At 44.9% G+C, this 24051-nt stretch overlaps 1 protein-coding gene across 4 annotated transcripts in view; it reads left to right on the top strand.

The window, feature by feature from the left end:
- Window positions 1-24051, top strand: part of LOC138608329 (glutamate receptor ionotropic, kainate 5-like) — a 62223-nt gene that overhangs the window by 15187 nt on the left and 22985 nt on the right. For all 4 annotated transcript variants that reach the window (XM_069680889.1, XM_069680890.1, XM_069680888.1 and 1 more), the window contains exons 3-11: window positions 942-1039; window positions 3681-3846; window positions 5252-5430; window positions 7430-7483; window positions 11834-11995; window positions 15302-15454; window positions 18397-18501; window positions 21211-21318; window positions 21396-21599. In XM_069680889.1, the coding sequence (XP_069536990.1) occupies window positions 942-1039; window positions 3681-3846; window positions 5252-5430; window positions 7430-7483; window positions 11834-11995; window positions 15302-15454; window positions 18397-18501; window positions 21211-21318; window positions 21396-21599 (1229 nt within the window). The remainder of the gene's footprint in view (window positions 1-941; window positions 1040-3680; window positions 3847-5251; window positions 5431-7429; window positions 7484-11833; window positions 11996-15301; window positions 15455-18396; window positions 18502-21210; window positions 21319-21395; window positions 21600-24051) is intronic.

The raw sequence follows: 24051 nt of genomic DNA, 5'->3' as shown, positions 1-24051 counted from the left end.
CCAGCGTCAGACGGATCACGGCCATGACTTTTCTTCTGGAACTCATACGGCGTAGAGTTAGAATAAAAACAGACTGGTACATTGTGCATAACAGGAAAGCATGTAGCATGTAGCTACAATCTATGCTAATAAGTAGAGGTATAACAGCGAACATACAGGCTGAACAATCACTAACTTATGAAGTTTAATTGCTTAAAAAGAACCAAGTTGTTGTTTATATTCTTTATTTTTTAGTGTTGATTTTTTTATGTTCTTTCATCACATTTACTGTTTTTATCTGTCGTCTTCTCTCCGCTGCTTTCTCTTCTTGTCTTACCTGAGCTTTAATGTTGTCTTGTTTTAGTTCAGCTTCACTGTTTGAGTTTCCATAGTTACTGCCCCCTGATTATCCTGCTTGTTATTAAAGTTGGCATATTAATACTTACAGGCTCTTTGACATGAAGCTCATTCATGGGCATCCCGCTCTGCCGATCAGCACAAAGATGTCTGTTTAAAGCAGCTGTAATCAATAAGTTTAACAATGCACTAATAATGTCACTGAATTAGAGAGCTGTCTTTTCTGGTGATCAGTCTGCAGCACGCCTCGGCTAATCACATCTTCATAGTGAGTTTGAGCTCGTTGTTGATCTGTTTGACTGCAGCTGAACTGTTGAACTTCAGAGACACTTAGAGAGCAGCTTTAGTGAACATGGGTGGAGCATTTAGCAGCTCCCTCAGGGGGCGGTGGAGACCAAACACAGAGCTCAAAGACTTACATTCATAAGGTGACACAAACACCACCTGACAGGAGAGGTGCCTCTGTAGCTGCTGGATGTGGAAACACTTGTTCAAAACATCACCTGAATAAGTTTTGATATTTAAGTGTTTGCAGTGTTTTTTGTGAATTAGGTTTGAAGTTAAACTATCAGCACAAACCTGTCGTCTCTTGTTCTCTCCCACAGTGTGTCAGATCCTTCCGAAGGGCGTGGTCTCCGTGATCGGCCCCGCCTCCAGCCCCGCCTCCGGGTCCACCATCAGTCACATCTGTGGGGAGAAAGAGGTGAGTCACATCCACCTGCTGACATGAAATGTAACAGTGACGTGGAAGCGGAAGCATCAGTCCTACACATTCATTCATTCTATGACGAATACCTGTGCTACTCTGGCTCTTCTGATCTGTGAGTCATACTATTACTCCATGTGATGCTGACTGCTTCTGTCTTTAACTTGATTTGACAGAGTTGTGTTTAAAAGTCAGGGATGACATACAAGCGCTCAGATTAAAGATGTTAAACAGGGTTTACCTGCAGCGACGCTGGAGCTGTAGTTTTAAACGTGTGTTTAACCGTTTCTGAGTCCATCTCCATCTCCTGCTAATCCTCTCACCGTCCTCATATCTCCTCCCTCTGCCTGCTCCGCTCTCACATTACTGGATTTAAAATAAGCTCTGCAGATCCGAGTGAAGCCCGGGCAAGCTAATTACAGTTTACCGTTTTAAACCTCTGCAGGTGTGAACTCGCTGAGCGGAGGATCACACAGGACGTTTGGCCTCTGACCTGCTTCTTCATTCATCACTCACATCATTAATTTTTCAATTAGTCATTAATATTTCAGCTTAAGTAGAGACTCTGTCAGTCACAGGATCTTTGCACTGAGGACTTTAAACTGAAACAGAGACAGAGATAAACTTAGAGCCATCAGGCTCTTAAAGGTACAGAGACCAGTTCCATGGAGACAAATCCAGGTGCTTTAAGCTTTTCATCATGTTTATTTGAGCAACAGATGTAAGCTGTGTTCATCTCCAACACACTTCCAATGGCCATGCAGCAAGTAAGACTGAACCATCAGATTTAGGACCAGGTTTAGTCGCTTCACAGGCATTGAAAAAGTCAATGTTGACTTCTTTAAAGCTGCATACATGACAGAACGTACATACTTATTTTAACCAACCAAAAGCTTATTCTCTAAACTTAACCAGACCTAACCAACCTTTCCCTGTTTCAAAACATCAGCGACACAGTCCAGGCTCAGGACGCGTTTTCTGTGAACGCTGATTTAGGAAACGCTCCTGTAGTTTATTTTACAGTTGGAATAAGTCCGCAGATATTCTTGTTTTTTTGACCTTGTGTTTGCGTACACAACCGTCTGCATCATGAACGTAATTGTTCACATACTTGTCTCTGCACCACGCGTGTCACTGGAGGATACCTCTAGAGGGCGCACAGAGAGCTCAGGCTGTATGCAGCTACGTGTGCTGGATGTAAACAACAGACATGGAGACACTGGAGGAGGTTACTGTGATGTTCACTCTGAGATCACGGCAGAAACAGTGACAGGACACACGGTCTGCTCCGTCCCCGCTCCGTCTCTCCAACATGTTCCTCCGTGCTCGGACGTAACGGTCCCGGACTTGTTCCCATTTAGTTTTGCAGGTTTCCACGTCGACTTCTAAAACAGAACTTATCTGTCTGCAGCTGTTTGACAGGCATGTTTGTCTCTGTGCAGCGGCAACGACACATCGCACAGATGTGGATCATTGAGGACTCGGTCTATCAGCTTGTCTTCAGAACTTTCTGCCCTTGTTGTCCCTGCTGCTGTGTTGACCCTGTCACACCCCCTCTGCCTCTACACTGCCCCTACTGCTCATGTGCAGACTGCAGCTCACGTACACGTAGTGTTAATGTTTGAGGAAGTGCACAGCTGACGTTCCAAACAGACACGGGGAACGCGGGGCAGCCATCATGCGCACACGATCACAAGCATAAAAAGCAAGCATATCTCTGACTCTGAACGATGTAGGAGGTCGTATTGGTTGGAAATAGGCTCGTCAAAACTATGGCTCCTTTCTTTCCTCCACAGCAGGCCAATCAGGATTGTTAGTTTCAGAGATATGATGACCCTGCCCTGAGTGAGGCTCAAACTGGGCCCAAACTCTTTACCTTTATCAGGTAGTAGAACACCTCCCAGGTTCTTTATTGTTCCTGAACTTTCTGAAATGGTTCCTGGAAAACTTCCTGTGTCATAAAAAACGCTGTTAGTCAGTTAGTTTTGTCATCATTGTCCTCGTCTGTAAAATCTGCTGCGCCGCCTCCGGCTGGGACATGAACTGGAGGGATTCATGCTCCCGAGAGGATGCATCCTTTTCCCTGGGACACTTCATGAACCTCTAACATCACACTCATGTTTCTTCTTCTTTCTCTCTTCTGTATTTTCCTGCCATGAAAAATCTGTAACTCCTTTGATATGAAGGTTTCGGCCGAGTGAAGGCAAACACTGTTTCTCTCTGTGATTTCTGCATGAAACACTTTTGTAATATCTCTGATTATCTGGGCTTTGCTCCATTTTCACTTTTTCTTTGTGAGAGCGAACAAAGACGAGCGTCAGAGTCTGATTAAAGCGTTTATTTCTGTTGTGTGAGCTGCCTGTTAAGCCTGCAGGGTTAGATGGTTTATAAAAAATATATGTTTGTTCTCTTGATGTCATCACCCTTCATTCTCTCCTCTCCCTGCCTCTGAATCCTTTCTTTCTTTGTTCCTCTTCCCTTTCTGTCTTTCATTTCTTTCTTCCTTCTCCATCCTTCCCTTTGAATCTCCACCACGACAACTGGCCCAAAGGACCGGCCTTCAGCTGCCAATAACTCCCTTTCTTTCCTTTTGTTTTCCTTCCTAACATCTCCTCTTACTCCTCCCTCCTTCCTGCAGATCCCTCATGTAAAGATCGGTCCGGAGGAGACCCCGAAGCTGCCGTACCTTCGCTTCGCCTCTGTGACGCTGTACCCGAGTAACGAGGACCTGAGCCTGGCCATCGGCTCCATCCTGCGTTCCTTCGGCTACCCGACGGCCAGCCTCGTCTGTGCCAAAGCAGAGTGTGAGTCTGTTTACGCTTTATTTGTACAGCTGTTTTTCTGAATGGAGTCTGGTATGTGTGCAGAGAGCGATGTAACGTCTGTGTGTGGTTCAAACAATCATCTTCCTCTGTAACAAAAAGGTCTATCTCTGTAGGGATCCTTTCTGTCATGTTGTCACACACTTAGAAGAACAATCTGAGCCTGTCAGTGGAAACAACAAGAACTTTTAGTGGACGACCTTTGATCAGGCACATTTCCCCCGATAATAGAGAATATGTTTATCTGATGACAGTCAGACAGATGAAGGCTTAATGAAGACGTCTGTAAGATCGAAATGTTGCTCTGTTAAATATAAGGAACCTTTATTTGCTTCTGCTCACTCTTTGTTGGGATCTCTCTTTTAAACGTTTCCAGGTGGATTTACTGACAACAAAGGTGCAGATTTAGTCGGTCGTTAAAGATTTATTTGCCATTTGCAGCGATTGATTTTGCTGTAAAGTTTGAGAGTTTTAGATTCCTCCTCTCTACTTTCCTGTCCTCTGAGTTTTTTTTCTCCTCCACCTCTCCTTCATCGATCTCAGTCCTGTCTTTCCACCCGACTGGGCTGCCCCAGCTCGCGCTTTAAACGCCGCTCTGCTCTCGCTCTCAGTCTTTAGCCGTATCCTCGTCCTGTTAACGGCACTGTTTAACAGGCCTGTTTTGTCGTCATGAAAGATGCTGTCGGACAGTGAAACCCGGCGGCGCCGTGATAAACGCTTTATGGCGACGATTAGTCGAGACACGCCCGCTGCTTCTGTCAGGGACGAAGGAGGGAACGAGACGGAGGCCGAGCGGCTCTGAATGAAAGAAGTGAGGTGAAGCAGAGCAGCAGCCTTCTCAGGAGATATTTAAATCAAGTTTTTCATGTATTTTTAAATATCTTTAAGAAGAGTATTTCTAACCACATTGGCAAAAAAAGGAGTAAACTAACAGGACGTACTGAATGGTAGTTGCAGTATATATGGTGTCAGTGCCTGTGTTTGTTTTAATGAAGATCTAATTAGTTATAATTCGAGGTATCCGCGAACGTGCAGCTCTCCAATAATCGTCTGTTTGAGCGAAATCCGTCGTGTTTACATCCTGATTGATTCTCTGAGAGGAAAATTAATGGACTCACCATAATCACCTTCACTCCGTTTAATGCAGCTGCTCAGACCTGCAGCTTCCACAGTTATTTGTCTCTAATGACTCCGAGTGGCAGCAATTTCTCAAACCTTTTTTTTTCTAGTCGAAGCGATAATTTTAAACAAGCTGAACTCGCAGACGAGGATTATTTATAGACTCTCTTCCAGCAGTCCTGAGACTTCAGCACAGTTTGAGTCCATGTTTAGGAGAGGCTGAGGGTTTTTCGTGACACTTCCTGACTCCTGACTCCGCCCCCTTTAGGCCTGCTGCGATTGGAGGAGCTGGTCCACCGCTTCCTCATCTCCAGGGAGACGCTGTCAGTGCGAATGCTGGACGACAGCCTGGACCCGACTCCCCTCCTGAAGGAGATCCGGGACGACAAGGTGGCCACCATCATCATCGACGCCAACGCCTCCATCTCCTACCACATCCTCAGGAAGGTCAGGAAACACTTCCTCGTTCCTCGAACTGTACACGCTGTCACTGGAAACATTTTACGCTTTCATAGACGTAAGGCTCAGAGAGTCTGAACTCACACTGATCCTCCTCGATCCACGCACACACAGATCCAGTCTTTCCTGCAGAGTATCTCTGAGCAGTCCTGCTTCTCCGTCTGTTTGAAACATCTCTATTTCCTGCTTTGTCTGTTTTCTTCCTCGGTGGTGTTTACTCAGTAGAACAGGATCTTCAGATGCAGGTTGGATTCCTGCCAAGTGGTAGGTAGACTTTACAGCCCCAAACCAAACGGAGCAGCTCTTGGCAGGTTGTAATTTCACTCTGTGCCCGGTAACCTTGGGGGGGGTCTGAGAAGTTTTGAATACAGGATGAAAGTGCTCAGCGACTCGTCTGTATTTGTCTGTATTTTCTGTAAAGTAGAGCTCCTGCAGGCGGAACAGAGCAGAGAGAAGCTCACAGTGTGAATTAATGGATGAGTAACAGAGTCAGACTGAGGCTGGTTGATGTGAGCTGCTCGTCCCAGCCTGAGATCTTCTGTTACACTCTGCAACAGCTGCCATAAAGGCTTTAAAGAGGAAGGGTTAGTGGAGGAGGTCGTTTCAACAGGTGAGAAACTCACAAGTTACATAGCAACCAGGTCCAGAGCGAGGCGGGATAACATTTCCAAACAAGAGATTATCTTCCTTTCTTTTAGGATGATCGCTAACTAATTTTGGTAGGAGGGGGTATAACTCAGTACCCAGCATTAAGTTTGGTCAAACATATCTTATGAAAAACACCCCCTTTAACGCTGACCCATTTCGAGGAGGTTCACTTAGGCGTCTGTTTCATGGCAACCTGTTTTTCTGTTTCAAAGCACCTGTAAGCGTCTATTTAATTTACACGCGCATCTGTTTTAAGGTATCCTCTACCAGATATTCAAGGCATCCTTCAACCCATTCCAAGGTACCTTAGAGACAAGGTACCTTTTTAAAGGGAACCTTTTAATGTCCTTCTCATTGTACCCTGTATGTCTGTTTTAAGGTAACCTCTAACCTAAGCTTCAACTGAATGCACACTTTTGCATAATGTGTGCTTTTCTTCCCTTCTAACACGTGCTTACACCTGTTTTAAGGTTTACTGTTGTGTCTATTTCAAGGCACCATGAAGCTTTTGTTTTAAGGTCCTTCTTTCAAAAAAGTGGTTAACGTGAAAAGGTCTGTTTGGTTCAGATAAGGCACAAAATGTTGACCCCGATGACCCTGTTGACCTTTGACGCTCAAATCAAACCCACCCACTGCCCCCAAAAGCCAGCCAGAGTTATCGCTCTTTCTACACTGAGCGCCGCAGCAGCTGCTCTGAGCATCTAATGTCCATGTGTCCAAATCTGATCGTGATCACCTTTGGTGCATAACTTTGCACCAAAAAGTATGAACAATAAATAAGAGCAGCCTGTTCGAGTAGCTGTTGGTGAGGAGGAGCTGCTGAACACTGTGTTCTGGATTTGTAGTCCAAAACATAAGTAGACATCCAGGTTGAACCTGAGCTGGATTTGATTGATAGTTTTATCGATGTCTGGGTCAAACAAAAGAATAAAACCTCCCAACAATTATATTTCAGACGTCTACAGAACATTCCGTTTTTATCCAAATGGAAATCAGATTAAACCGGGACGTCTAGACGACCTGCGAGTTGTGTGTGAGCTGACAGAGCTGCTCTCAGCTATTATTCTCCTTCTTATTATCTCCTCCCCAAACTTGTGAACATCACTGACAGATTCTTTGGTTTAACTCTCAGACATAATCGCTGTTTCCAGGTGGTTCGTGTTATTAAGGAAGCAGGAACGCTGCGACGCGGACCGTCAGGGTGAAACAATAATCGTCTCAAATGTGGTGGAGAATACTTTGAGCGTCAGAGTTATGACTTGTTATTATTCAGGAAAAGTGTACTTCCTGTTTCCTGCCGTGACACTGATCTTTCTTCTTCTTCTATTCTGACCTGCAGGCCAACGAGCTGGGGATGACGTCAGCCTTCTACAAGTACATCCTCACCACCATGGTACGAGCTGCACTCCTCTTCTTCAGTTTATGCCCCTTGCTTTTGTCACGAAGGATCCTCCTCTTCTCTTATTTTATTGCGGTCCTTTCAGTCAGTGACTCATGTCCTCTCTTAAACCCACCCTCTTCTACCATCTCCTTTATGTTTCCATCCTTCATTTCCTGTCTTATTCCCGCTTCTTTCCTGTACCGTCCTCCTTTATTTACCTCCTCTCACCCCCCTTACAGTACATTCGGTTTCTTTTTCATCCCTTATCGTCTCTCATCTCTTGTTTTCATTTCCTTTCCTCTTTCCTTCTATCCTGTTGTTCCTTTCTTTTTTTAAACTCTTCATCAATCAATCCCCTTATTAGTTTTCCTTTTCTTTTATGTCCTAAATCGTGGCCTTGTAACTACTTTTGTGTTCCTTTTTACTCCTGTTCTCCTTTCCTTCTGTCCTTTGGGTCCTTCCCTCCTCCTTTCCTTTCCTTTTCCTAAACAACACAACATGCTTTCATCTCCACACTCTTCTTCTTCCATCTGTCCTTGTCCTTTTCTTTCTTTCACCATTTTTTTGTCTCCACTTCCTCCTCCCACTCTCACCATCTGTTAGTCTGTGAGCACTAAACCAACTGTGTTACACCTTAAAGGATGTTTGTGGGTCACCTCCTCTTTCCTCCCCTGTCTCACCTCACAAACTGCCTGCATATGTCTCCTCTTCAGCCATTACTCCTCTCCTCCTCTCTCTCCGCTCATCACAGATGCATGCCGGCCCCGCCGCCGTTTGTCATCATTATAACTTCACTGTCCGGTGTCGTGCCCTTGTGCAAGAGACTTTGCGTGGATAATAACTCGTCTCGATCTCCGCCTCGTCTCTAAACACCGTCCTGTCACAGACTTTAACGGAGTCTTTTGCAAGGGCACATCACGCCGTGCTCGCAGACCAAGGGCGATGCTGCTGTTCTGTCCCCCTTCAGCAGAACTCTGGATGGGAACCAAAAGTAAAATCATTCCCCCCACTTCACCCCGCCTACACAAACACTCACACACCTGCAGTCCGGTCTCTATCTTTAACTTTGTATTAAACACGCTCTGCTGACTGAGTTCAACACAGCTGTTTGGCTATGAGATGTCTGCATGTACAAAAGACTTTTTAAAGGGGAGCTGCTGTGTATTCAAACCTGAGACCTGTTTTCAAGAAGGTACATACATTTTGGAATTGCTCCAGTAGATTGCTTCAGGTATGCGATGTCATGCAAACCTTACTGGCAAATGCCAGATTGTTTTCTGAAACATGACAGGAAGGATCCCTGCAGAGACAGAGGAAGATGATTCTTAAACCCAGAAACAGCTGCAACATCGCTGCCCTCACAGCCAGCAGACTCCTTTGACCAACACAGTCATTTAACCCTTGTTCTAAATGACTGTTTTTCTTGATGGAGTCTGTTGACGTTCAGGACCGCCATGTAAAGGCTGTTTTATTGTTTTTTAAAAATAAAACGTTATTTCTGTGGCGATTCTTCTGTCATGTCGTCAGTCACTTCATGTTCGTTATGTTGCAGCCCTTACAGCCTGTTTCACGGCTGCGGGCTCAAGCTATGTACTGGAGCCATTCCAAGTATTTTTTCACTCTTAGTCATTTAGACACCAAATTAGTAAACATCGGGTCGAGGTTTAAAATCCCAGAGTTACCCTGCAGTTGCACAACTCGATACTTTTAAAATGAACAGTTGGTGAAGGATTCCCGGACATGTTCGAGGGAACTTTTTTGCCTCTTTCAGCTTCTGGTTTTTGGTTTTACTGCTCATTTTCTGTCTCATCAACAGCAGCTGCTGGAAACAGAGCTGATGAGAGCACTGAGACCAAACCAGACAGGAAACGAGGCCTCCATGATACAACATCAGGTGTACTAATGAGGGTCAATCCAAACATTAGATTACGTTCATTAAATTTCAGCTAATTGGCTGCAGGATCACACATTTCCTCCGAGCGATGCCATCTGGACCTCCACCTTTATTTATTTGCATGATGCTGTCCTGTCAGGAGCGTGCTGTGTTTGGACCAGATTGAATATCTCGACGATCATTAGGTGGATTGCCATGACGACAAACATCCATGTCCGCCTCAGGATGAATTACAATGACTTTGGTGATCCTCTGACATTTCATCGAGCCCTGTTCCTCAGGTCCTCCGGTTATTCAGACTCAGATCATGAAGCAGAGGTGGGTGGGGCTACCTGTGATTGACAAGTTGCTACCACAGCCACCAGGAAAGAGAGGAAACTACGTGTATCCACGCTTTTATCAACATGAACCAAACATGGTCACCTCTGGTACCATAAAACAAGATGGTGACGGCCAAATCAATCAAGGCTTCAGAAAGGCGGGTTCACAAACTGATGGAACATCACGGTGGTTACGTCCATTTCTTTTATACAGTTTTTGGTATCAATCAATAAAATAATCAAATCCCTGCAAATCTAAAATGGCCAGTTTCTCCTGAATAGTGCAGAACAGAACTTAAAGCTACAGCAGAAAGACAGCAGCAGAGCGCTGAGCTGACCATGCTCTGCTTCACCTGACTCTGTCTAAACAAACGTCCTGCAGCATCACTGGTGTCCTTCTGGGATGCTGTCGCAGTGTTTCCTCCCTCAGCAGTGCTGGCCTGGTCGCCTCGACTCCTCCAGCCAACAGCTCTTTGTCACGGCTGGCAGGCCTACAGTCTGACAGTGTACTTGGCTGTAGCTGAAATTGATTTGGCAAACGCACCAGCAGCAACAACAAGAACAACAACAGAGGAGGCAGCAGCTTCCCGTCAGGCTGGACTGAGGCTTTGTTAAGTAAATAAGTGTCGGAGAGATTCAGGGAAAAAGAAATTAACCTCAAACACAGGTTAGCAGTTATGCTAAACAGCTGGAGGGAAAAGGTTCCAGGACTGAGTCCTTCCTGGATATTTGGCTGAAGTTGAAGGTTTGGACCCTCCCCTCCACCACCTCGTACCCTCTGCAGACACACTTTCTGCAGACTAGATAAATTCTGTGCCAGAATATTTTTAACCCAGCCGCAGAGGCAGCCAAATGATGATGATGACAGTCCATCTGTCAAACACTTAAGTCCAGGGTGAGACACGTCTACAGCCACCAGCGAGATTTCTCTTTTTATTATTTTACCAGTCAGAAGGGAAAAGGAACCACATACACCAACAACATAAATATTACAAACAACATAACCAGGAACAAAGTACCCATGTCCCCACACACCCAGAGCAAAAACAAACACTCCTCCAAAGAAAATACACGAAGATGCAAGGCGAGAGAAGTGTGACATAAAATAAACCAATACATGACAAAGAGTACAAAGAATAAAAAAAGAGACAGACAAATATAAGATATAAGTGGCATCACTGTTTATTTCAACAGTGACTCATATTGTTCTTGCTCATCCAATGACCTTTTCTCTACCACCAGTAAATATAATTATGCTTGAACCAAAGTATCATCAAACTGGATCATAACTGCATACAAATCCAAAAGTCCTGCTAAAAGTCCTGATTACCCTGAAGTAAGGTGAATGCAGACCTGATGTCACTTTTGAGGCGTTAGAAACCATTCACGTTGTTTGAGGCAAATAAAAAGACTCATGCCAATACCTGGTTTGCTTCATTAGATCGTTGGTGGAGTTGATATTTTTCATCTGAGCTAGGAATCTGTATTGCTCTGCATTGAGCCTCTTAGCGAGATGTCAGCGGTTTTAGCCTGTCAGTGGCAAAAACAAAAATCTTTAGTGGACGTACTGGCACATGGTTCTTTCATTTCAGTGGATCTAACAAGCACACCCTCAGCTGGAGAGGAGCTACACAGTGAAACCAGCAGGTGAAGGCTGCAGCGCTTTAAACTAGACCCTGCCTGCGTTCTCTGCTCTGCACAGCCGAATCTAAATGTTTCATTGTCAGCATCTGTTTCAGAGCAAACACAAACCCTCCAAGGGCCCAAACAACAGTTTGATTCTGGTTTGTTTCAGCAGCAAAGCTCAGCGTGACACCAACTCGCCCTCAAGGATTATTTGAAGTTCTTTGAAATTCCCCAGCGTTTGATGTCCATCTTTAAAAATAACCCTCTATTCTCTCTGTTAGCCTGCTCTGAATTAATAAATACAACTCAACATTGTGCAGCCTGCAAAAGAAAGTCCTTCGTTTCTTTTCCATCCTGCTCTTCCTCTTCTTGCAATCCTCACTTATCAGATTTTCTTCCCGCTGTGATCTTAAATTGTTTCTTCTACTGCTGCTTCTTCAACAAATGAATAACATCTCATTACACTGACAAAATATCTAACCTCTTTTTCCGTTTGTCCCTTTCTCCTTCTCTGTCCCTCAGGACTTCCCTCTGCTCCGACTGGACGACGTGGTGGACGATCAGTCCAACATTGTGGGCTTCTCCATGCTGAACAGCAGTCACTCCTTCTACCTTGAGTTCATCAGGAGCCTCAACCTGTCCTGGAGGGAAGGCTGCCATATCAGCCCATACCCAGGACCAGCGGTGAGGAATGTGCCTGAATCTGCACAAACTCTGCCCTCTACCTGTAGTTCATTTTTTTTCTGTGTTGAAGATGTTTCTGGGCATCACGCGTTGGGCTGCACAGCAGCTGTGATTCTTTGTGCAATACAGACAAGGTAGCGTCTGTTTAGCATCGGTTTCAAGGTACCTTTAATCTACCCTTTAGCATTCGTTTGAGCTACCTTGATTGTGTTTCAACATGTGGTTCACTTGAAGCTGTCGGCCTGGTTAGGTTGTGCAAAGATCGCTGATTGGGTTAATTTAGTACCTACCTTGACAAAGTAAGGAACATGTATGTTGTTGCATTAGGTACATGACAAAACTAACTTCATTTCAGGTAGGCAACAAAAAATACACAAGTCAGTGTTGGCTTTTGGCCTCACACGGGGCACCATCACATCAGTCCTGGGTTTGACTCAGACCACCATCAAAGCGGACTCTTTTTTGCTTTTTAAACGCCGCCACCTGACTTTTAGAGGATTTGTGTGTCAACCACAAAAGAAGGATCCTCACTGACATAACATTAGCATTGTTTTTGTGGTGCCAGCACATTATTTGGTATTAAGAAGTTGGGGTCATTTCGCCTTCACACCCTGACTCACTATTAATCTGCTGCTGCTCCTCATCCTTAGCCACAACCTTCTGTATGTGCTCCATTTCTGTTATCATGTTGAAATGAATGTAATTTCACTCCTCCTTTATAGCTTCCTCCTGCTCCACAATGAAAGAAGCCATCAGGACAAATAAATCTGTTCAGAGTGTTTGTCTCATTTGCAGCTCTGATATCAACAGAGGCAATAACACCACAGCAGACTGCTTTAATAAAGATTACAGGGATGACAATAGTGTTTATCTCAATCACCGAAGACGCCACCATCACTGCAGAAAACATCCTCCCTGAGAGTTTATTACGCTTATTTATTTCACAACACAATTTCTTATTGTGATGATTATGGACATTACTTAATGATGAGATAAAGAGTTTCGCTCTGAAATCATAGCTTGCATAGAAATGACAAAACATCTGAGGCTCCATCCTTGTTTCTATGTTTACATTTTAAAACGTTGTAAACAAGGCGCTTCAATATGAGCCTTCGAGCACAGTTTCAGAAGTCATTTATGTCCGTACTAACATGCCTAAAAACATAAAACAGACACCATTTCTCTCACCCAGCAGCGCTCCATTCAGGGCTCATAATGCTGCTGGACACAAGGGTCCTGAGCTCACACTGCAAGCCAAGGCTGGTTGACACACTTCTTCCTTCCAGTAAAGAGTCACGAGACGGGGGCTTGAAGAATCAGGGAAGTCTTGGTTACCTCCTGTTTACACTGAAACACATCCCTGAGACTATTAAACTAAAACAGGGTCAGCAGTCTTTCTGAACGTCTACCTCAGAGGAGGTTTGTATAATTTTATGTTTTAATCATCATACAGAAATGCCTATGAAGATATTAAAACAAGCAATGACCTTATCCTAATCAGTAGTTATGCTGTCTCCCGCTATCCTATTTTTCAATTTCTAATTAAAGTTATCAGCGTAGGAAGACCACGATGCTTCTACAGTGGTGCTACAACCAATTAGAGCAACAGAAAGTGACATAGCACTAAACTGCTAGCCTAGGTAGCAAGTTCCAACATCTAACTTATACGCCTTCAGAGGAAAGATCAGCAGATTCTTCTGGTTTGTTTTTCCAGAAAAAATCCAGTAAGTCAAAAACACAACAAATCTAGACCTAAAGAACTTTGTCTGGTACTCCAGGCCCGGACACTGAGCCAACGTTCCCTTCAGAGTTGTTTTACATGACAGCACTGATCATACTGTCTCAAGGTTACAGGCTCATATTTCTAAAAGTAACCGTATGTTACCTAAAACCAGAGGAGACAGCTGCAGGAGCAGACAGACACACGGCTGAGAGCTGACAATTATTTTTCACTCTCTCTGTCTCTATCTTCCCACTTCCATCATTCTCTCTTCAAACTGTAATTAGTTATAGTCATCCAGCCCTGAAACTATCGACTCGGAGAGAACTCCAATCACTCTCAGTCATACATCCATCTTTTTTATCAGCAGCCGACAGCCTGTGCAGCTCTGCCTCCGTACGATTTGTCTGATTCCCTCAGAGTGTCAGTTTGACTGACAACTGACCAAACAGACCAGAACGTCAGACTCTGATAGGATCACTGAGCCGTACGAGCCGCACGCTGAACGCCGCTGATAGCAGGAGCGCTTCAGTTTTCTTCTTTCTCATATCATTCCCAAACTCCTTTATCTGTAGGAGCATGAACAAACACACAAAGACGTTTATCTATTGTGTCCGACTCACTGATTGTATGAGCAAAATAAAATCAAATGACAGACGGTAATCACCACGTCTGCAGCACTACTGAGCTTCTTAGCCTCTTTGGGTTTTGGTTTAATGGCACATTTATAGTCTGAGACAAGAGTCGAGCTAGTAACAGCAACACCAAACAGTTTAGGAGCCATGTTTTCCCTCAGGAGTTAGTGGAGACCAAAGCATGGTTGGAAACAAATTAAACAAAGACTTTTATTCACAGTTGGACTCAAACACGACTCCAATAGGATGCTTTAGTTGCTCAGTGTCTCCAGTATGTTTAAATAGACAACTGCTTCACTTAAACTAACAGCTTTGTAGTTTAGCATAGCTCAATCTGGAATCCCATCGGCTACAGTCTGAGACGATGCAGCCTCTGGGGACACCGGTGAACGTGCCGGGCGGTAAGCGATTATCGACTTCCCGTCAAGACGTCCTTTTCCGCGTGCTGCGTTGTTACAGAAAGAGAAACCTGCTAGCTTATTACGACCTACAGTTATGTTTATAGTTAGACGGCGACCTCTTGCCTGTAGCAATATTGACAGGTGGAGGAAGTCAGGTGATGTAGTTTCAGGAGGTCTAAAGTCCCTTTCTACTTTTTGTTACTTAAACCTGACCACATTGCAACCCTTTAACCAGGTTTAACAGGGTTCCAAGACATATTACAGTAGTAGGTGTAAGCATGAGGTTGTGTTGCCTGCCACCAGCAGGGAAGCTTATTTAGGTGTCAAAGGGTATAAACCATTGCAATAGTATTAGTTAATAGTGGAGGACTTGTTGGATGGTTCATGTCGTTTTTACTGCTTCTTTAATCCACCACTTTGTGAACCAGCCAAAGTTGGTTCCTTGAAATGTGAACACACAACAAGTGAGTGGAAGCTGATCACGATGTCGAAGCAACGTAAGGGACGGTGAGAAGGAGCGTCTAACAAGTTTTTATTATGTGTGTTCCAGCTGTCATCAGCACTGATGTTCGACGCGGTTCATGTGGTGGTGAGCGCCGTGCGAGAGCTGAACCGCAGTCAGGAGATCGGCGTGAAGCCGCTGAGCTGCACCTCCCCGCTGATCTGGCAGCACGGAACCAGCCTCATGAACTACCTGCGAATGGTAAACACACACACACACACACAGAAACATACAATGAAATGCTGTGAGGCCCTCTTTGCTGTCATTGATAAAAAGCTGCTGGATTAAATTAAGCACTGGTGTTAATATACTTGACGACATTCCAGCACTTACTGTCTGTCAGGAACAAAGGAGAAGTTCTGTTACGTTGTTGGAGAGCTGTAAACCTTTGAGGACGGAGGTGAGGGTGGATTGATGGGTCAACAAAGCGACTTCGACATGTGACACTTCTGTTTACATCCCATCTCATACTGAGTGTCAACATTATTTACTTTTAACCGTCGTAACTGCCATCGTTCTGTAGCCAGTTGTATTTCAACCTAAACTCTATTAGACAGAAGACTGGAAACAGAAATCTGAAGAGTCACAGATTATAAGATTTTACAAAGACTGTGATCTTTCAGGGTCCCTGTTAACAAGGCTACAAATGACAAGAACAAACTGCAAATTACAAGAGATGAAAAATGAACAACGGAGCAGAAACAGAAGCAGCTGCTGTCCTGTGTGCAGGGGTTCGTGTTAGCTGGGTTAGCATTACAAGCTGGAGCTAATCGCCGCCGCGCTAACACCGTGTGCTAACAGCAAGTGGGCATCTATAGATGGCTCGTTCTGCTCGTGTTGATGCTGGAGAGAGGGCTCCTGTTGGTTGTTTATATTCACATCATTGAACTTATTTACTGAAAGACTGAAAGTCAATTTTTTCCTCTGTTAGCCAGAGCTAGGCTAGATCATCCCATGGTTTTCAGACTTTATGCTATGCTACGCTAACCTGCTACTGGCTCTAGTGTTCCTTTAATATACGACAGATGATTTTGTAGATTAGCTTGGTGGACTTGTCGGTTTTTATTTGATGAGTTGAAACGGTGTCCTGTTGCTTCATGCGGCAGATCTGGGCCGGACTGATGGTTAAACACACACGCGCACACACACACGCACACACACACACACACACACACACACACACACACACACACACTTTGGCCTCTTTCCCTCTCCATTTTCTCTTTCATTTTCATGTTTATTTGATTTATTCTCGTCTCCTCTCTCCCCGTTTCTGTCCGTCTGCCACTTCTTGTTTTTCCATCCACTGAAGATGCCTCTCCCTCCCTCCCTCCGTCCCCTCCTCCTCCCTCCCTCCCTCTCTCCCCCTCGTCTCTCTCCCTCCATATTGTTTTTGTTGCTCCCAGTGCATCACTTCATCATCTCTGCACTGTTTTTGGCAGCAACCAGAGACCTCTCTCGCTCTCTCATTCTCTCCCTCTGTCTCTGTCTCTCTCGCCGCAGAGTTTTTGGGATGTAATTCATCTTGAGTCATGCACACACACACACACACACACACACACACACACACACACACACACACACACACACACACACACACACACACGCATACACACACGCATACACAAACACACACATATTCATTCACACTGTACGTGCTCTCAATTGCACATTACTCACATAAACTCAGGCACAAAATGCACGCTTGACTGCACACGTGTCACACAATCCTCACACTCATTTGCACATTCCTACACACACACACACACACACACACACACACACACACACACACACACACACACACACACACAATACATAAACAGCTTTGTCACTCTCTTGTACTGTCTGTCTGCTCTGCCTCTCCTTCCAGTACAGATCTTATTTGTCTCCTCTTCAGCATCCTCGTTCTGAATCAATTAGCATCTTTTTTTGGTTCAAAGCTTCTTTTTCAGACGCTGCAAACGTTCTCAGTTTCTCTAATATCGCTGCCGGTTTGATTCAAAATGCTTTTAACAGAAGTGCAAAGTTTTATCCAACCATCCTCACAGAATTCTATGTTGGTGCTGGATGCTGATTGAGGTCATTACTGATGGATAACTACTGTGGCAGGTAAGCTAACAGCTAACAAGCAAGCCTGTGTGGAGCAGCTAGTGCTAATCAGTCACAATAGCTTGCAAAGCTTGCTAGCTTGGTCACTAATAGGACAATTTGGTGCAGGAAAACTAGTTAGCCCTTTATTTTGGACTCTTTGACTCTCTCATGCTCAAGATGGTGCAAATTAATTGGTGCCAAAGTGAGTGCAGATCAGTTCTGCCCTGCAACTCAGTTTAATAAGGTTGATTCCATGAAAACAACCTGGCTGTCTTCTAAATGTGGTCCTTTTAAATGCCTCTGTGCCCGATTCATCATCGACTCTTCACAATGTGTGCAGCGTATGCAGGGTAACCTGTTCTTACAATTACGTACAGGAGGAATAAGCCAACGTCGGTAGCTATTGATACATAAACTTCACACAGGGGGGCAGTCTGCAGAAGTGCATGGGTAAAGTGGATTAGTGGATCAGTGGGTTCACTCACAGGTGCAAAGAAAATCCATGTGGAGTTTAAATTATCTGGTTCAACTTTAGTGATGGCTAAAGCTGTGCTGTTGATCAGAAGCAGAGCATTTGGAGAAGCTGAAGAGCTGGGCGGCAAAAAGCAGAGGAGTGCTAAATAGTGTTAGCGTCCACCTGGCTGGCTAGCATGTTAGCGATTACTTCAACAGCTGCAGACGTTTCCCCAGATCTCAATCCAGTCGAGCATCTGTGGGATGTGCTGGAAACAAGTCCGATCCATGGAGGCTTAAAGGATCGGCTGCTCACGTCTTGGTGCCAGATACCTCGGCACACCTTCAGAGGTCTGTTGGAGTCCATGCCTCGACGGGTCAGGGTGTTTTGGTGGCATAAAGGGACCAGGGACAATATTAGGCAGGTGGTCGTATCCTTATGACTGATGGGTGTATATCGGTCCCTAAAGCACAACCATCCAAAAGCTTTACATAGAAGCTAACTATTGTTGCTAACTGCTTTCCCCTGACTTTGCTTGCTAGCTGTGCCCGTAAGCTAACAACACTTCTCTCTCTCTCTTTCTCTGTCTCATCAGGTGGAGTACGACGGTCTGACAGGTCACATTGAGTTCAACAGCAAAGGCCAGAGGACCAATTACACCCTGAAGATCCTGGAGAAGCACCCTGGGGGCCACAAAGAGGTCAGAGGTCAAATGGGGTCAAGTGGTAGGCAGACAGGTCAGAGGTTAAGTTAGTATTCAGGTCACTGTTGGAAATCTGGAATCCCTCCCAAAGTGTGTTTAATTTTTCAGTGACTAGAGATCAGCTGTAAGAAGCAGGTCTGTAGGGACTACTTCCTGTAAATAAAAAAGGCTTTTATTTTGAAATTCTGAAGAGAACTGAGGGAGAGTCGATACCATCTGTTCCAATATGTTCAGGTTTACAGCCACTGCTGGTCGCTAAGCATTGATCTGCCGGCTGTAAGCAGTTCTCTGATTCGCTCATCGATAGAATCCATTCATGATGTGTGGGTTGAATGTTGCTTTATGACCTCAGAAGAAAATGAAAAGGTCAGAGGTCAACTGAGGGTCAAAGGGGCTGACAAGCCGGGGTTAAGTGCGCTGTAAGAAGTAATACACTGTCGGAGACTCTCATTTGATCTATATGGTGACTTTAACAATCCTCAAGCAAGGCCTCTGCTGGAGCTCTTTGTTGCTTGTGTTTTCTCTCAGAGCGCCACCCTCAGGCCAAAAATGGAAGAATCAAATGACTTGATTTATGTATTACAGACAATGAAACAAAATATGTTTGCATATGTTTGCAGAGAGCGATGTAACGTCTGTGTGTGGTTAAAACAATCATCTTCCTCTGTAACAAAAAGGTCTATCTCTGTAGGGATCCTTTCTGTCATGTTGTCACACACTTAGAATAAACAAGACAACAAGAACTTTTAGTAGACAGAATTATTTTGGCACATTTACCCCCAAGGATTAGCTGCAGCCATTACAGCCTGTTTCACAGTTGCTGGCTGAAGCAGTCTAATGAAGAAATTGCAAATAGAAAGCCTACATAAAGGGCCCAAAGCACCATTATTGTTTTCACTGGAGTCACAGCAGAGAAAAGTTGGACTTTTAGACAATAAGAAAAAGAGGTAATGAGAGAGATGAGAAAGAGTGGAGGTGAGAGTTTTCACATCACGACGGGGCCGGGGGCAGGAGTGGCTCTTTGTCTCCCTGTCCCCTGGGAGACAGCACCGTATCGTAACTGCTAATAAATACACACGCAAACAAGAGGTCAGGTGAGGTCAGAGGTCAGGGGATGGGATGGGGTTGGCGTCAGGTCAGCAGATAGTCGTTTATGTGCTTCAGTATGTATTTATTACCTTATTTAACCTGCTGAATGAGGCGGGAGGAGCCGGGTCCTCCCTCATTGATTTTAGCATCGATTGTACAGACAGGATTATTTATCTCCCTCTGGATGTCTCTCTGTCCTTACAACACACTGTTTTTATCCTTACCTGTTTGTTTGTCTTTGTCCTTACTTGCCCACTTTCTTCCATCTTTCTTTCTTGTTTTTCACTTTGCTTTACTTCATCCACCTCCGTCTTTCTTTCAATAGAAAGGTTGAAGCCATTTTGGACACTTTGAATACTTTTCAGTACCACGAGTTTCAACACGACACGATCTCTGTTACTTTTACGTTCAGTAGCACCGAAAGGTCCCGAAGCTTTAAAACAACAACAGATCTACAGTCAGATTTTCAACCCAAAGCTGCAGCCAGCAAAAGAGAGAGAGCAGCTGTGGTCGAGCGACATAGACAGGAAGTGAAGAGAGCAAGCGCCGTTAATGTAAATAAAGCAGTGAAATAAGACGTTATGTTCTGATTGTTTCACAGCGGTTAAACAGCAAACTAACACGCCTTCACCTCCGTACGACCCGCAGGAAGGGACGGGGTTTATAGGCCGAAGTCGACTGTGTGTGTCTGCTCCGCCCTCCGTCACACCTGCAGCTCTGATACGACCACGACACAGCGGACTGTTCTCACTCACAGAACGACACATGAAGACGTTTTGTGACGTCACTTTCACGTCTCGTAAAGACGCTAAACACACAAGCAAGCTGATCTGCTCTGCTGGTCATCAAATAGCTTTCCTGTTTTCATCAATTTTCCCTCATTTGAAAGATCCAACAGCTGAATCATGTGCAGCCCAACCTGTTCCAAGACTCATCGCACTACGATTGTATTTCATCCAAAAGAGAAAAGAGCTTCCCCAAAAGTAACGACACCCTGAAATACATCACACACCGCCTGTGAGGCCTCTGATAAATGGTCGAGCAGAAAGAATAAAATTTAAATCTCTGGCTCCATTTCTATTAGCTGTGTGTGCCGGGAACGGTGCTGAGCGACTCAAGGGTAAGGACGAGAACAGCTGGTGACGTAAATAGAAAATCTTCTAGAGCCGATCGTCTCATTTAACAACGCTCGATTTGGCCTTCACGGCGGCCTTCATAAACTACGTCCTTCAAAGGATGTGTCCTCACAGGTCAGGGGCATCATCCGCTCCTGTCTCAGAACTGTCTGCACGCCAAGTGTCTGATGTGCAGTAAAACTCTGCTCAACACTGTGAAGAAAGTTTTCAACAGAGTTTTCAAACTGTTGCTCTCAGGGCTATTTTCATTGGACGTATATCGATGGCTTTCTGGCCCATGACCACAGGAACACAAACGCAAATTTCAATATGCTCACACATTGTTGAAACAAGCCTGAGTTAACCGTTAAATGATTCATTCTGGGCTGCTGGGGTGTTGAATCTCAAACTCTTTAACACCTGTCTGTCTTTAAATCTCCCACTCTTTCCTTTTCTTCCCTTCTTCCTCCTCTTTGTCCTTCTCTTCTTCCTGAATGGACAGATTGGTACCTGGTACTCCAACAACACGTTGGCCATGAACTCCACTTCTCTGGACCTCAATGCGTCAGAGACGCTGGCTAACAAGACGCTAATCGTCACCACAATACTGGTAAAAATCCCTCATATAGCGCAGCATGAAGTATCACTGGTTGGAGTTGCTGAATGTCGTCACGTCTCATCTGACAGGAAAACCCATACGTGATGCGTAAGTCCAAATACCAGGACCTCCAGGGGAACGACCAGTACGAGGGTTTCTGTGTGGACATGCTGCGGGAGCTGGCGGACATCCTGAAGTTCTCCTTCAAGATCAAGCTGGTGGATGATGGACTGTACGGAGCGCCGGAGCCCAACGGCAGCTGGACGGGGATGGTGGGAGAGCTGATCAACAGGGTGAGTGGACGAGGAGGGAGAAAAGTCGGTCGTCAGAGAGGACTTAGTGTTCAGAGGTTTTACATTTCAGCATGTCCAGTTTGTTTTTATCACATGTGGGCTCCTCGATCACATTTACTGAAAGTGTTAGTTATTTATATATATAGAAGTGTAAAGTTATTTCTTCTATTTAAAGTTTTACTTTAGTTTCCTTGAACCCACCAAGTGAGGACTTCTGTTTACACAACTGTCCCAATGTCTTCATGTACCAGCATGCATTGCAGCTGTGGCCTACGCCACTCTCTGCAGCCTTTCTTTGCTCGAGTACTCTGGATATTCAGTCGTATTAACTCGCCAGAAAGAAATATGAAATGTTTCTTCGTGCAGAACATCCTCTGCGAATCTTGGGGAGCTCATTATCTCTGCTTTTTGCAAAGTTTAGAAGTTAGTTTTTAATACAAGCAAAGGCGTGTGGGAGAAGTCCACGCTGAATGTAGAGCTTCTAGGACACCAACTACGTCACAGGCGGTGCTGGTGTTGGACGAACAAGAGATTTTGTGGCTGCAGAGACACAGAGAACATCTGCAGAGGATTCACTTTGTAGAACTGACTCTGATAGGTAAAGAAAAGGTTCGAATCAGTGAAATGTCCCTTTAAAAACAGAAAAGAGCACGTAATCACAGATACTCAGATGATACTGCAGCTAGTCAAACTGATATGAACTCCTGACTGCTGCTTTAAAGAATCCTCCCTTTCTAGACGTGCTCACTTCTTTAAAGAGAAAAGAGCTCAAACAAAAGTCTCACATTTTAAACTCTCCTTTGAAGAGGACAAAATTTACTCACTTTCTAGGTGTTTCAAATTGTTCCTGCCAAGAACAGACTGCAAGACCACACACACACACACACACACACACACACACACACACACACACACACACACACACACTTGCCCACACTTCACCTTATCATCTTTGCTTTCTCTCACAGCTTTGTCGCAGGCAATTCTCTGCGCAGCTTTAATTAGACACAACTTGACTTGAAATGAGCCACTTTCCCTGAGAAAACAACTAACGGGGGAAATTGAGCTTCAGCTGAGCCACTTAATACCTCCTCAGCGTGTGTGTGTGTGTGTGTGTGTGTGTGTGTGTGTGTGTGTGTGTGTGTGTGTTGGTGCTGCTCAGGGCCGAGCGCCTCGCTAACGCTCCAACACTCGTTTTAATTGGCTGACTCTTGTGTTGCAGTTAAGGGTGGCATCACTGTCAGCGGATCGCAGCACACGTCTTGCACCCTTTGTGCACGCCCACTGCAGCCTGTTGCCATGACAACTAATGCAGGACAGTTGATCATAATATATAGTATATATATATATATTTATATATATATAAATTCACAAAAGCCCATCAGTGTTGCGACCCTCCTGATGTTGCATCTCGGGACCAAACTAGAAGTTGTTGAAAGAATGAGTTCAGCCTCTTTCCAACCCTGCCTCCTGATGTAGTTCTCTCAGCATCCTCTCAGCCTGTTTATTGTCATTAAATCTCAGTAACATCTGTTTGTTGTGGCTTCATAGCGCTGTAGTGAGACAGATCTCAGCCCACGTGTGACTTGCTAGATACAGTGAAACTGCCACTCAGCGGAGACAGACGGACAGGCGCTCCACAGCTGAAACAGGACGCCGGTAGTTGGTGTCCATCAGAGAAGTCCTGGTACTGATCCGGGCTAACAGCTCATCACACTGGGCACTGGTCAGCCTCGAGGAGCTGGAAGCAGCAGGAGAGTTCATCAGACACAGCTCAGGAGGAGGAGGGAGGTTAACCAGCTGGTACCAACCAAAACAAGATGGCTTTCGGTTTTCTGACGTATCATGAAGGTTGAATATTTGCTGGTCATTAAACCTCCCGAGGTGACACCGTCGTTGTCTGAACGGAGCGTTTAAAGGCCCACACGACAGAGTGCAGCGCAGGTCCTCACAAGTACAGGAGGAAACGGTGTGTGTGAAGCTGCTCCACATAATATAGAAAGTGCACTGCTGGTGGTTCCTGTCTAATACTGCTGATAGCACACACACACACACACACACACACACACACACACACAGACGAAACCACCCACACTGCGTGTTAGCTACACATAATGGTGATGATAATGGTGATGGTGGCTGATGACTGTGACTGAGTGTGTTTGACTGTGTGTGTGTGTGTGTGTGTGTGTGTGTGTGTGTGTGTGTGTGTGTGTGTGTGTGTGTGTGTGAGAGAGAGGAAATTGGGAACACAAGCAGGCCATTAACGCGCTAATCAACTGACTTTTTTCTTACTAATTATAGAGAACAGTTTCAATTACACAGTGGGAGTCCTCAGTATGAACACACACACACACACACAGACACACACACACACACACACACACACACGCACACGCACACACACACACACACTCTCTCTTTCCATGTATGTGTGTAACCTTTGCTCGCA

The sequence above is a fragment of the Semicossyphus pulcher genome, unplaced genomic scaffold, assembly GCF_022749685.1.
Source record: "Semicossyphus pulcher isolate SPU_LCO1_2020_fin unplaced genomic scaffold, fSemPul1.0.p SCAF_5, whole genome shotgun sequence".
Lineage (NCBI taxonomy): Eukaryota > Metazoa > Chordata > Actinopteri > Labriformes > Labridae > Semicossyphus > Semicossyphus pulcher.
Note: the sequence above shows the minus strand (reverse complement) of the source record. Positions and strands in the feature narration are given on the sequence as shown.